At 31.5% G+C, this 14623-nt stretch overlaps 1 protein-coding gene across 1 annotated transcript; it reads left to right on the top strand.

The window, feature by feature from the left end:
• The first annotated feature begins 10407 nt into the window (after positions 1–10407).
• Positions 10408–13007, top strand: LOC18445863 (BURP domain-containing protein BNM2A). The gene is made up of 2 exons (XM_006855989.4): positions 10408–10467; positions 11537–13007. Exons 1-2 carry the CDS (start codon positions 10423–10425, stop codon positions 12800–12802), a joined length of 1311 nt encoding a protein of 436 aa, XP_006856051.3. The 5' UTR covers positions 10408–10422; the 3' UTR covers positions 12803–13007.
• Positions 13008–14623: the final 1616 nt, after the last annotated feature.

The raw sequence follows: 14623 nt of genomic DNA, 5'->3' as shown, positions 1-14623 counted from the left end.
TTACTCAAAAAATAGGTCCTCAATAAGAGGCGAGTTGTGGTGGTTGTACCCACCGCATTGTGATTTTCATGTTGACATCACCCATTTATACCTTAAAAAAAAAAAATTTCTTTAATCTATATATAAAAAAACAAGTAAAGGCTTATCTTCAATATTGAATTAAAACTAAAAAAAATAAAAAAATAAAAAAATAAAATTAAAAATAAAAATTATAGCCCTACCAAATAGAGATAATCCCAATTATAAATTATGTGGTTCCCGCTGCGGCATCCAACTTCTGGCTTTTGTGTATTAGTACTTGAGGACATGTAGCATCAATTATGACTTTATTGGAAAACTTTTGGCTTTTACGTATTAACAATTGAAGAATGTAGCATTAATTATGACTAAATTGGAAAACTTTTGGCTTTTGTGTATTAATACTCGAGGTCATGTAGCATTAATTACGACTTTATTGGAAAATATGGTGGAAAATTTTATTTAAAGCATATTTGAAAGGGAAGTCTTTTATTTAATTAATTTTTTATTTTTCAAGGAGCTTATGGGTAAATATTTTAGATATTTGAATAAAAAAAGATTTGCTTCCATGTTGAGGATTGTTAGCTTCAAAGCCTATTTCATAGTCCCAAATTTAAGAATCATCTTTTGAAGATTATGCATTTTGGTTATTTTGGCATTGTAATTACAATAAAAAAAAAAGGAAAAAAAATACATAGAGCCAAGGCTCTAAACAATCAAGTTTGAGCCTATCTCAAATATTTCACTAGAAGACATTGTTTTGATACCCAGGTATCTTCAAATTGATCATCTCGACATCAAGATGCATAGACATGAGAAAAAAATGGATTTTTAAGTTGTGAAAATAGTGTATTTTATAATGCTTTTTTAGACCGTCAATTTTCAAGTTTTCATAGATATGTCGATCCACACTATTTTTGAAGCTTTAAACTTTGTAAATAAATATAAAAATATTTTTTAAAGCTGTTATAGAGATTTTCAGTATTGAAACTACATTTCTTGATGCTATTTGAAAGTAGGCTCTAATTTGATTGTTTAGAGCCTAGGCTCTATGCAAACCGCACCCATAAAAAAAAAAAAAAACAAAGTGGAAATGGCAGGTGCCTCATGCTGGTACTATTGAAAAGCTTTCTAAAAACTTAGCCATGAAGAATACTTAAAATATTCAATTTAGAGACTACTACTGGTAGATTTTATAAATGCCATAATACGCAGAAGAATGACAATACATTTTACTATAAAATATAAGCAAAGATAGATGGAAATAAAACTAAATCAAGGAACAAAGGAAAATCACTAATATAATTTTAATGTACTTATCTACTGTTAGATGGAATTTAAAAATTATTTCTACATCGTAAAACATTATACCAAAATATCATAGTCTTGAGAACTTAAAAACTCATTGTGAAAAATTTGGAAAATAATCATAAGCAAATTTTATAATATAGAAAAATTGCTTAAAATAACTTTGATTTTTATATTTTCAAAAGCTATAAAAAGAAAGATGTTACTAAAGATTTTTTGTAGTGTTAGAAATTCAACATTTATAAATATAAGATGTCGAAGACTGATTTTCTACTATTATAATAGGTACATCATTTTTTATTTGAGACACTTTGAAATTTGAAAATTTTAAAAAATAAATAAAATTGGTTTCATTGTGTTTAAAAAAGTCTAAAAGGAGATAAAGTTTGTTTCTTGCTTTCAGTGAAGAAAATATTATTAACTTCAAAATATTGAAAAAATGTAATAAAAAATAGGAATTACTCATAGATATTTACTCATAGATATTTTGGATACATAAAATTTATAGATAAAAATTGGCATGCTAGTATAGAACAGTTATAATTTTCTAATAAAATTATTTAAAAAGTATGAAATGCATAAATATTTAATTAAACAAGAGTAAATAAATAATGATAGCACTTGAAAATTATAAAAAAAAAATTTCTGAAAATAAAACTTCATTTTTTCTAAGTAAAACTTGAAATGAAATTTCTTTGTATTTAAAATTTGGGTGCAGTTGGCATACGGATGCATCCGTAGCAGTAGAGGTAAGATGCACCTTCAAATTTTATCATAGTATATAATTTTGATGTAAAATGTTTATCTAATTATAAAATTTTAAATTTCAAAATGCCTAAAATCAACTAGATCTATAAACATATGAAAATCTTGAAAATGGACGGTGTAGATAATATGTTGTAAAATGCACTATTTCTAAAACTTAAAATCTTTTTATTTTTCATAGTCGTACATCTTGATGTCGAGATGATCAATCAAAGGTTTTTTCAACATTAAAACTACCTTTCTTGATGGATTTTTTGAGGTGCATCCGTAGTTCTACATTATAAGGTTGCGTTCCAAGGAAAAAGTTTATATAGAGCTGAGGCTCTAAACCATCAAATTGGAGCCTACCTCAAAACTTTCACTAGAAGAGTTGTTTTGATTCCCAAATATCCTCAAACTAACCATCTCGATATCAAGATGCATGAACATGAGAAAAAAAAAATGGATTTCATGTTCTGGAAATAGTGTATTTTGTAATGCATTTTGGACCGTCAATTTTCAAGATTTTTAAGTTTTCATAGATTTGTTGATCTACACTAATTTTGAAGCTTTAAACTTTATAAATAAAGATGAAAATATATTTTAAAACTATCACAATGAATTTCCATATGGAAACCATACTTATCGACACTATTTGAAGGTAGGCTCTTATTGGTTGTTTAGGGCCTAGGCTCTATACAAATCGCACCCTTTTAGAAATTAGTTTCATATAGTTTTAAAGTCTTAAATTAAATTTAAAAATTATTTGGTAGTAAAAAAAAAGGAATGAAAGATAGTTTATGTTTATCTATTTTCATAGAAAACAATGCATAATTTTTATGAAGCATTTTATAAATTATTAAAATGTTTATTTTTTAAAAAAAAACTAAAATGTATCTGACAAAAATAAGTTATTGGTAATAATATAAAATAATAAAGTAAGTTTATATTTGATTAAAAATAAAAAATACAAAGGAAATCGAAAAAAAGAAAATCTAAATTACATACATAAAATACAAAAAAATTATGAAAAACTCTAAATATCTACAAAGGAAATCCAATCTATTTAACTTTTCAAACATGCCTCTTAAATTTTCGATAAAGCCAAAAAAAAATTATGATCCTAGGGAAGAAGAAATAGTAAATTAATCACGGACTAAAAAAAAAAAGTCTAAATTATAAAAATTTCTCCGGAAATTTGAATAAAAATACCAAAGAAATCCATTCTATTAGTTTTCTAATGATAAAAGAGTAAAAAAAAGAAAATGAATTTAATTAAAATGATATATTAGAACATCAGATATCTTATTTAAATATTGGTTTTGCAGAGAATGAAAATCCATCCTAATTGCTCAAATATTTAAGTACCCAAGTTACATGCTATAATGAAATATAAAAAAAAGAAGATAATAGAAGCATGACAAAACCAACCCCTAATATACACAAATACTAATAAAAAAAAAATTTGCTGAGAAAGAAATGACAAATACATATTGGCAACTATGATACCTAATGTTAAGATGAGATACAATTAAATTAATGTGAAGTTAGGATGAAAAATTAAAAAACAAATGAAAAAATAATAAAACAACATACCAAAGTGAATTTAAAGGCTGTCAAACTTGACGTAAGGAAGAGAACACCTGCATAGGCATAATGAATAATTAAAAATTAGGCCATGATAGACTTAATGTAAACTTTTGAAAAGATTATTATTAAATATTAATAACAACAAATAATTATAAAATTTATTGTTGAATGATAATGGTAAAAAAAAGACAAAAGAATGTGATGAGCTTGTAAGTTCTTTTTTTTTAAATTAATCTCTTTCCTTTTACTGCTCTCTCTCGCTTTTTTTCATACCTCTCTTTCTCTCCCATCTCTCTCATCTCCCTTTATACCCCTCTGCCCCGCTCTCTCTATAAACCCCCTCTCCTTTCTTTCCTCTCTTTTCTTTTTCTCTCCATATTTTTTGATTTTTTAATTTTTTAATTTAGTTATTAGATTAGAAAAATAGATTTATTTAAGATAAACATTATAGCTTCTAAAAGAAGTATTGGATTATGATAACGAAATCCATGATCTCTTAGCTACAAAAGAAGTATTGGATTATAATAAAGAAATCCATAGAGAGTTCTAAAATAAAACCCTAAACTCTCCCAAAATTTTAGGATCTCTCCCTTAACTCTCTCTCTTGGTTTTCATTCCATTCTTCTCTCCACTTTTCTTTCTTTTGGAAAATTGAAAGCCATATATACCCTTAATTCTCTCTCTTCCTCTCTCAATTTTACCCACGTACTCTTTCTGGCGCAATCTCTCCTAATCTTCTCGACCTTTATCTCTCATTCTCCTAAATATGGTAAGTATATTATTTTTATCCCTTAAATATTAATGTCTTATATTAAAATGGGTGCAGTTCGCAAACGGATGCCTCTGTAGTTGTAGAGATAGGGTGCAACCTTCAAATTTTATCATGATATATAATTTTGATGTAAATTGTTCTTAGAATTATCTCAAAAATTATTTTTATATCTAATTATAAAATTTTAAAATTCAAAAATGGTAAAATCAAGTAGATCTATAAATATATGAAAATCTTGAAAATGGATAGTGTAGATAATATGTTGTAAAATGTACTATTTCTCGGACTTCAAATCTTTTTATTTTTCATGGTCATATATCTCGGTGTTGAGATGATCAGTCAAAGGGTTTTTCAACATTAAAACTATCTTTTCCGATGGATTTTTGAGGTGCATCCATAGTTCTACATCATAAAGTTGCATCTTTATATAAACTTTTTCCTATATTAAAAATAAGTCTATACTTTCACTCTCTTTCTCCTAATTGGAGTTGCCATATGCAAATTCTCTCTTTTGAACTGTTTTCCCCTTCAAAAATATATATATACTCTTTCTCCCTTCAAAAATATATACTCTCTCTCTCACTTGTCCTTTAAAGGAAGGAATGTCTCCTACAATTTTAAAGTTTTTTTTTTCACAACTTTTTATTTTTGATAGTTAAAAAAAAGTTTGGATAATGGTGATGAAAAAGTGTTTTGAGGGTCCTAAAGCATATGTTTTAATTGTTTTTTTTTTTTTTCTTTTTGAGATTAGTTTCTATGTGATGGAGGTTATGCCTTGGAAATTTTGGATCCTGAAAAGACCACTCGCATGGAGGATGTCTTCAACATTGGGGATCCTAGGAATACCACTTGGTTTTGGCCTGAGCATGAAATGATTTGTGTCTGGTTTTGAAGTCTTTCACATGCATCAATCACTTTTAAATCTTTAATACACCTTTGTGTCGTTTCCAAGGCCGACATCATTCACGTGATCCATCAGATCAGATCGCTATGATCTCATGACCTAAGGTAGGGGCACCCTCCCCACTGAATCACCTAAAAAAAATAAAAGTAAAAATCATCACTAAATTTTAAAATCCCAAAAACATTCAAGACAGGGTTTTTATCCAAGGAATTGTATACTCTAAGCAAACATAAATTCTCTTGGAACTATTTTAATTGAAGGCTTTTGGACATATGCTCTGTGGTTTAGGCGATGAGGGCCATGGGCAGGTAAATTTGGGCCGAAGCACGTTCCGGGTTGGAAATTTGGTTTTGGCCAAGTTTAGGGCCAAGCTTTAAGCCGAATGATGGATCCTGAGCTAGGCCCGTCCCAAAAAAATTTGGGTTAGCGCCGAGAACCTTTACATAGTATTGGATTACACACACACAATACATTTCAGGCCAAGCCTGGTACGAGTCATGGTTGGCTTGGGCCTGGTCCAAAAAGAATATTAGGAGGTCTTAGCCCAGCTTAGGCTCGGCCTACCATCCTTCTTCTATGGCCCGAAACAGTCAAAGACTGTAAGCCTGAGGCCCAACCTGAGCCCATTATCAATCCTGCATATAAAGGTTAACCCTCAGTATAATAGTTAAAACCATGTTGAATTCTTTTTTGTTGTTGGGAAGGTTTCTGGTGAGTCAAGGAACTTTAAGATTGAGTACGAAAAAGAAGGTCCAACACCAAAATTAAAAAGGAAATGTATAAAATCAGACTATTTGCTTTTTAATATAAATATGTCACGTCAATTAGATTTGAAATTGAATGGTTGAAAATATGTCATTGTTTGGACGTAAAGTTCAAAATAAAATTTGTCGAATGTTATGACACACTTTCATCTATTGGATTTCACTTCCAATAGTTCAAAGAGATAGTGACCTCTTTATTCTAAAAATAAATAGTCTCATTGTATATAATCGCAATTAAAAAATAATGATGTTAAAAGTTTGTGAAAAAAAATCAGTTCTTAGTTTAAGTTTATTTCATTTTTCACATGATCAATATCATGGATTCCAAAGATTTGATATGAAATCCATATTCGAGATGCGTGCAGATGATACAAAGGCTGATGCATAGAAAAACACATAGAAGGGCCTATCACCAGTAACAATAATTTGTACTTAAATAAAAAAATAGAAAGGCCCATCAACAATAACAATAATTTGAACTTAAATAAAAAAATAGAAAGGCCCAATGATCAATAACAATACTTCAATGGCCTCCAGTCTATAAATAGGAGCACCATAATAACAATAATTGAAGTAGTTCAATGGCCTCTAGCCTATAAATAGGAGCACCATGATTCCATGACTGTTATATCTGAATTAGCAATGGAAGTTCCTACTCTCACCACCCTCTTCTTCTTTGTAATGCTGATGCGCCTCTCTCTGACCTCCCTATAGCTTGCTTCTTCTTAGATTTTTCATCACTTTTGTGCTATGCTACTACTAATTTTTAAGCCCGCAGGTATAAGCCCGATTTTTAGGCCCATGAGGCTATAATGCCTTCATTTATGTGGATTATATTTCATATATCTTGATAATTCCTATAAGCCTTGATGCTTCCTCTTCTTTTTTTTTCCATTCTTTTTTGTATTTTGAGATTTTTATGTACGGACGGGGTTAAATTATCAAATTTTGTCCTTTAGTTTATAGATTTGGTAATTTTACCATGAGGTCCAACGCCCTTTTTGTTTATTATATTTTAAAAATTATATCTTGATTCAATCTTTCAAACATCAAACCACTTATTTTAATTTATTATTATTAATTTATTTTATTATGACATTTGTCGGGGGTCCGATGTATATATGTTGAACCACCCCATTTATAACGCAATCCAATAACTACAATATGGGACCACCCGATATATTTGGCCCATCCATCTTTATAAGGCAATCCAACAACTACAACATCAGACCACCCTATATTTTTGGCCCATCTTTCTTTATAGGGTGGTCTTATATCACAAACATCGGATGACCGTTTTTTAAAGTTTGTTGTGTTCTAGTAGTCCCACCATTTTTTAAAGTTTGTTGTGTTCTAGTAGTCTGATATTAGTTAAATAACGTTCCGATGTTCAAAAGCTTGGACCATTAAAATAGGAAAAGATATAAGAAAGGGAAATGCGATATTTGAATCATCACACTGCCCCATAAATAGAGAGGCCCACTATTCACCATATGTCCTCCTCAACGGACGGTAGGGATGAGTCAAAACTATAGTTCACCCCAACCGTGTATTGGTGAGATAAGATAGTGGTGGTGTACCCGATCTTCCACAAGGAGACTTTCCCTAGTTTTGGATGAAGAATTCAACTTTAAACCATCAAAGTAATTTGAAACCCCTGCGAAAGTCTAAAAACCTAATTTGACCTGTAGAAATAGGTTCAAAATTTGTGGAGATCAGGCAATTTATGAACACTATGAAAAAAAAAATTATAGAAAATGGACGGCTCAAGTAATATGTTATAAGATGAACTATTTCCGGGACTTGAATTTTTTTTTGGTGTTTTTTTTTCATATTAAAACGTGTAGAGGCCAAAGATACCAATTGGATGGTCTTTTGGGGTAGGAACATCCTTTTCCGATGGATTTTTGTAGTGCATCATGCTCATGGGTTAAAAGTTTGTGGGTTTGAACATTTAAAGTTTAGGTTATCTTGCATTATTTTTAATACATTTCACATTTTACAATCACTAGTATATTTTAATTCTATCTCTTTTTTAATATATCATATTAAGCTCAAATTTGATAATATAATTCTCACTATTAGACACCTATAAAAATAATTTAAAATAGATCAAATGACCGAACTGTCTATGAATAATAGACGCCCAATATTTGAATGGCAAGTAGCCGCAAGAGTTAAGAGGGATGGAGCCACCAAACAATGTGATTTGCTTCGAGTGTTAAAAAAATAAAAAAAATAAAAACTCAAAAATCAAAGTCTTCTCTTTTTGTGAAAATAATAATAAGTTTCATATCAAGAAAATTATCTTGAGTAGCGCTTTTGCTTGAGGGAGTTAGCGCACATTACAGTCTCGCGAGAACACGCAATTTGTGCTAATCTAATTTATTCATGTTCACTCTGATCTTATCTCATATCCCAAGAAAAATCATATGCTCTTCGGATTCATTTCCCCGTGTGCCCTACATCGATATCGAGGGTTTGTACTTTTTATTTTATTTTCATACATTTGTACCTTAAGTTTGGTATTTGGCCTCGATCGTATGCCATCACAATTTAATATTATTACTAGAAAAATTATGTGTCGAAAGTAAGCATCAACAAGTGGAAAATAAAAAATAAAAGCACAAATTATGCTATATTATTACTAGAAAAATATTGTGGATTGAAAGGAAAAATCATCGGCCCTGCATGTACTTATAAAGATTAAAACCAGTGTTTTACAACCCCACGATTTTCGATCAGGATCGTTATATGGATGAGAATTGGTAAAGATGAACTGGTCATGGGATGTATGGGCCATGGATAAACCCCCTAATATATATATATATATATATATATATATATATATATATATGTATATTTTAAGCTTAATTATTATTTTCTTATATCCTCACCCTATAAAACCTTATTGTAATTTTTATTTTATTTTATTCATTTTTAACATTATTTTGAATCATTGATTCGGAACGATCTGGACTCAACCTAATCGCCAACCCCTATGTAGGTGAATGATCCACCCCAGCAATCCAGGTTTTGGTTAACCATGGTGCTTTCTTATTTGCTATAGGGGAAAGTATTTGGTCAGTCGGGACCATTGAAATCCCATCTTTAAGTTGGACGGCTGAAAATGAAGATCCAACCAAATTTAAAATTAAATGGTGTTAACAAAATTAAATAAAGTGTCACTTCTAAAATTTTAAAGTTTATTTATTTTGAGAAATTTAATGAGACAACTATGAAAGATGTACCATGTGACACTATTTATCTTTGATATAAGGAGTTCACAATTATTACTAGCTATTTGAAACCTGATGGAATGAGGTGTTACACAAAGTTCAATTTTTTTTTTTTTTAGCTTTGAGACCTATCAATCATACACTCACAACCCCACTCGATTTGAAATCTAACAGACAAGATTGACTGTGAGTTCATTGTATTAAAAATAAATGGTCGCTTTGTAAACTTTTTCTTTACACATATATGATTATTTCAAATCATGATAATGTACAATTTAGTGAGTATTTTGACATTAAATCACATAATATATGTAAAATGTTAAACTGTTGATATGTCACAGTTATTTTGAACCCCCACCAACAAAAGAAAAACAGAAAAGAATAAAGGAATTTTAACCCATGCTTTCAAAATGTGTTGCCGAACATGTATATGTTCAGCATAAAAATGTATCGGACTGGCTTGTGCCAATCCATCACGAAAATAAATCGGATTTACACAAGTTGAATATAGAGCCAGTCTAGTACAAAAAATATGTTGGGCATCTCTGTGTTTAAGTTGTGCCGATCTGATATATTTTGTGTCAAACAGAGTAAAGAGAGAGTGAAAACAGGCCAAATAGGGGCTTTTTGGTTAAATAAAAAAAAACAAATATCACGGATTCCAAAGATTTGATATATGAAATCCATTTTTTCGATGCGTGCAGATGAATAGGTCTGTCTTCATGATTTGACTGTACAAAGGCTGGTGCATAAAAACACAAATAGAAAGGCCCGTGACCAATAAAATTAATTTGAAGTTCAATAAAAAAAATAGAAAGGCCCACCACCAATAACAAAAATTTGAACATGAATAAAAAAATAGAAAGGCCCAATGATCAATAACGTTAGTTAAAGTATTTCGACGGCCTCCGGCCTGTAAATAGGAGCACCAATGATCAATAACAATAATTGTAAATAGGAGCACCAATGATCAATAACAATAATTGTAAATAGGAGCACTAATGATCAATAACAATAATTGAAGTAGTTCAAACCTATAAATAGGAGCACCAAGATTCCATGACTTTCACATCTGAATCAGCAATGGAAGTTCCTACTTTCACCACCCTCTTCTTCTTTGTAATGCTGGTGCGCCTCACTCTCTCTCTATAGCTTGCTCCTTCTTAACGTTTTTAGCGAGGTGTAATCTCTTAGCTTTTCTATCACTTTTGTGCTATGCTACTACAAATATTTCAGCTGGAGGTTGGACACTTTAGGCCTATTTTTTAAGCCCATGAGGCTTTAATGCCTTCATTTAATTGAAAATTTTGAATCCTTAGTTACCTTTTGGAATATCTTTTCTGTATCTTGATAATTCCTATAATCCTTGATGCTTCCTTTTTTTTCATTCGTTCTATTTTGTACTTTCCTTTTTACTTTGAGATTTTTATGTACGGACTGGGTAAAATTACCAAATTTTACTCTTCAATTTATAAATTCGGTAATTTTACCATGAGGTCATATTCCCCGATTGTTATTATATTTTCAAATTTTACCACGGTTCAAACTTTCAAACATCAAATTGCTTTTTTTTCTTCTTTTTTTTGACATTTGTAGGGGGTCCGTGTATATTATATGGAACTACCCTATTTGTAGGGTAGTCCGATGACTGCAATATTGGACCACCCTATATTTTTGGCCCATGCTTTTTTATAGGGCTCTCATATCACAAACATGAGACCACCATTTTTTATAGTTTGTTATGTTCTAGTAGTCCGAGCTTATGACACAAAGGTAGTAAAAAAATGTCCGATGTTCAAAAGCTTGGACCACTAAAATGAAAAGATATGAAAAAGGGAAGTCCGATATTTGAAATATCGGACTATCCCATCGACAACGTTAGGTCAAAAACATAGGGTGGTCCAATATTGCACCTATCAGACTGGCTTTCGAATGGGGCAGTTCTAAATATTTAATATCGGACCGACCTACAAATGTCAAAAATAAAAATAAAAAAAAATAAAAAAAAATAAAAATGAAAAAATGATCAGTTGGGGGAAAAATAGAAAAACAATAATAAAAATGGAAGGGAGTAGGACTTCGTCATAAAATTACAGAACTTAATGACTAAAGAGTAAATTTGGTAATTTTACGAAGTATGTTAAAATCCATTCTACTTTTGCTGACACACTTACTTTTTGCGCTCATATTGGTGCAGCTTATTTGCGGTGATGCAAGGGTTTTGGAAGAGCAAAACCAAGAAACCCCATCTACAAACGACTTTGATCCTGAAAATGTCCTCTATTACCATAATTATGCCAAACAAGAAACCGCATCTATAAAGGACTTTGATCCTGAAAATGTCCTCCTTTACCATCAGTATGCCAAACAAGAAACCGCATCTACTAAGGACTTTGATCCTGAAAATGTCCTCCTTTACCATAATTATGCAAAACAAGAAACCGCATCTACTAAGGACTTTGATCCTGAAAATGTCCTCCTTTACCATAATTATGCAAAACAAGAAACCGCATCTATAAAGGGCTTTGATCCTGAAAATATCCTCCATTACCATCAGTATGCCAAACAAAAGACTCCATCTACAGAGGGCTTTGATCCTAAAAATGTTATCTGGTACCAGAATTATGCAAAAAAAGATGAAGATAGCAACACTATATCTCACCATCCCTTAAGCTCATCTCAAACAGCATCCACAAAGGATTTTGAACCTGAAAGCAGTGTCAAAGAAATGGACTCACATTCTCATATAACCAGCCATGATCGTGCTCCAGGACCCGAAAATGTTTTCTTCCACATGAAGGATCTCAAGGTTGGAAACAAACTTGACCTCTACAATATGGTTGATAAAACCTTGGCAGCCACCTCCCCTCTACCACGCCAAGAAGCCGACTCCATTCCCTTTGCATCTGCTTCACTCCCTGATATCTTGCGTCGCTTCTCGATCCCTCCGGACTCACCCCTAGCTAAGAAAGTAGCAAGGAACCTTCACATATGTGAGTCTCCCCCATTAATGGGCGAACGCAAGTTTTGTGCCACAAGCCTCGAGTCCCTGCATGACTTTGTCTTATCGATCTTGGGGCCTAAAGCTAAACCCCAAGTGTTGGCAACTACCTTGCACAACGGAGAGAATCGTCCTCCCCTTGTGCAATCTTACATTGTGAAAGAGATTATGCTTCGATTAACACCACCATATCTGCCAGTTTGTCATCCAATGACTTACCCGTATACTGTGTTTCATTGCCATGTCGTGGTTAAAACCACGGCCTTGATGGTGAAGCTAGAAGGTGAGGATGGAAGCAAAATGGATGCCGCAGCAGTTTGTCACTTGGACACTTCTGACTGGGACCCCGACCATGTTTCTTTCAAGGTGCTTGGCATCAAGCCAGGCACTGAACCTGTTTGCCATTTCTTTCCAGAGACTCACTTGGCTTTCATTACGACTTCTCTCGAGGCAGCCGTGTGATCATGATCCTGAACCATGTTGGATGGTCAGAATGCCATTGCGTTTGCATGTAATTGGGTTTGTGTGTTAGTAGTAACAAAGGCATTCTGTAGTTGTAAATATGGTGATTTTCAACCATGTCCGTCCTCTTATCATGTGGTGTTTTTATTAGCAGTGTCATTGTAGTAAATCTATGTTTGAAGTAAACCCATCTATGTTTTTGTACTGTTGTTGATTGTTTGAGGTGTGCCCTAAATTGATCGTTAGAGCCTCACTCTTATATGAATTTTTTCCATTTCTTGTTTACCCAAAAAGAAAACGAAACAAATTTTTATTTACCCAAAAAAGAAACAATAGAGTTTAGGCATCGGTGGTTAGGGGGGATGATGCCTCAATATAGCATCCCACCCTTCATTTCCATCGTTAATAAAGTAAAAAAAAAACCAAAAAATATATTAATAAATTAGGGGTTGCGATTTGAGTCGTCAACTCCAAACAATCCAAGTAAGGCTCGCATCTAAATTAAGCTAAAAGATTTAGTTTTGGTGCCAAAATACTTTTGCGATGGCCTAAAAATTGTTTTTGTCCTAAATTGTGAAATTTAAAGCTTTAAAAATGGTGCAAATCAAATAGATCTATAAACACTTCAAAATCTTGAAAATGGGCGATCCAGATATTGAACTACAAGATGCATTATTTTCGAAGCTTGAAATCGACCTTTTCCATATCCATATGTATGAGATCAAGATGAACGATTCGAGGGTTTTGCAGCATCAGAACAATATATTTTGTTGTGTTTTTTAGCTGTGCAAGCATAACTAATCGAATTCAATACGTGTTTTTGAGCTGCACAACCATAACTAATTGAATTCAATGCGCCGGTAGTTGGATTTTCATAGCACTATATCTCAAGTTCTATTCTTTTGTAACCTTGTTAAAAAACAATAATAATAATAAAATAAATAATTAAAATGAAAAAAATAAAGCAAACAACTAATCACAGCTCGGACAGTGGACACGTATAGCTGCTCAAATTAAATACTACTTTTTAAATCTTGGGTTCTAAACTAAAACTGTATTTAAAATAGACAATCTTAACAAAATCTCGTATGCCCTGAGTCATTGAAAGTTGTATCAATGAAATCCATATGATTTAAAAATAATAATGAAATACTATTTTCGAAATCTCGTGTTAGCAATTAAAATTTTGTATTTTAAAAGTTAAAATCTTAACAAAATCTCAAATGCCTTAAGTCATTGAAAGACGTATCAATGAAATCTTTTTGACTTGGGATACCCTCAATTAGTACTTCTCTAGGCACTACTAAAATACTGGTAGTGCTAACTTTTCTTAATCGGGAAAAACTTTAAAACTTTTTTTTTCACTAAGAAAATGAAATTATCATTTTCACTATTGGGAAAATGAAAATATCAACTTTTCATATTACATTAAGAAAATAAAAATATCAACTTTTATTATCGGGAAAAAATGCTTAACTGGAATTAGTTAACGCACAACAGTTATTAAAATAGAGTAATGATACTATGAGACACTCCCACACCCATGTGAGTAGGACCCCAAAAGATCACCATTAAATTTTTACACAGATCTCTAAAAAAGTTATCAATAAACTCATTCACCTAACTCCCACACCCATGTTATAACTTTTTTAGAGATCTATGTCAAAATTTAATGGTGATCCTTTGTGAGGGTCTCATACTGTTATAACTTTTCTATGAGATCTCGTGCCAATAATCATGAAAAGAAATATACTTTGACAAAAATCGTTGGGAAAAAGGATAAATGAGTACTACTCTAAAAGAAACTTTTACATTAGAATG

The sequence above is a fragment of the Amborella trichopoda genome, chromosome 13, assembly GCF_054954075.1.
Source record: "Amborella trichopoda isolate Santa Cruz 75 chromosome 13, AtrichopodaSantaCruz75HAP2 v2.0, whole genome shotgun sequence".
Taxonomy (NCBI): Eukaryota; Viridiplantae; Streptophyta; class Magnoliopsida; order Amborellales; family Amborellaceae; genus Amborella; species Amborella trichopoda.
The sequence above is the reverse complement of the archived record's forward strand: the minus strand, read 5'-3'. Positions and strand labels throughout refer to the sequence as shown.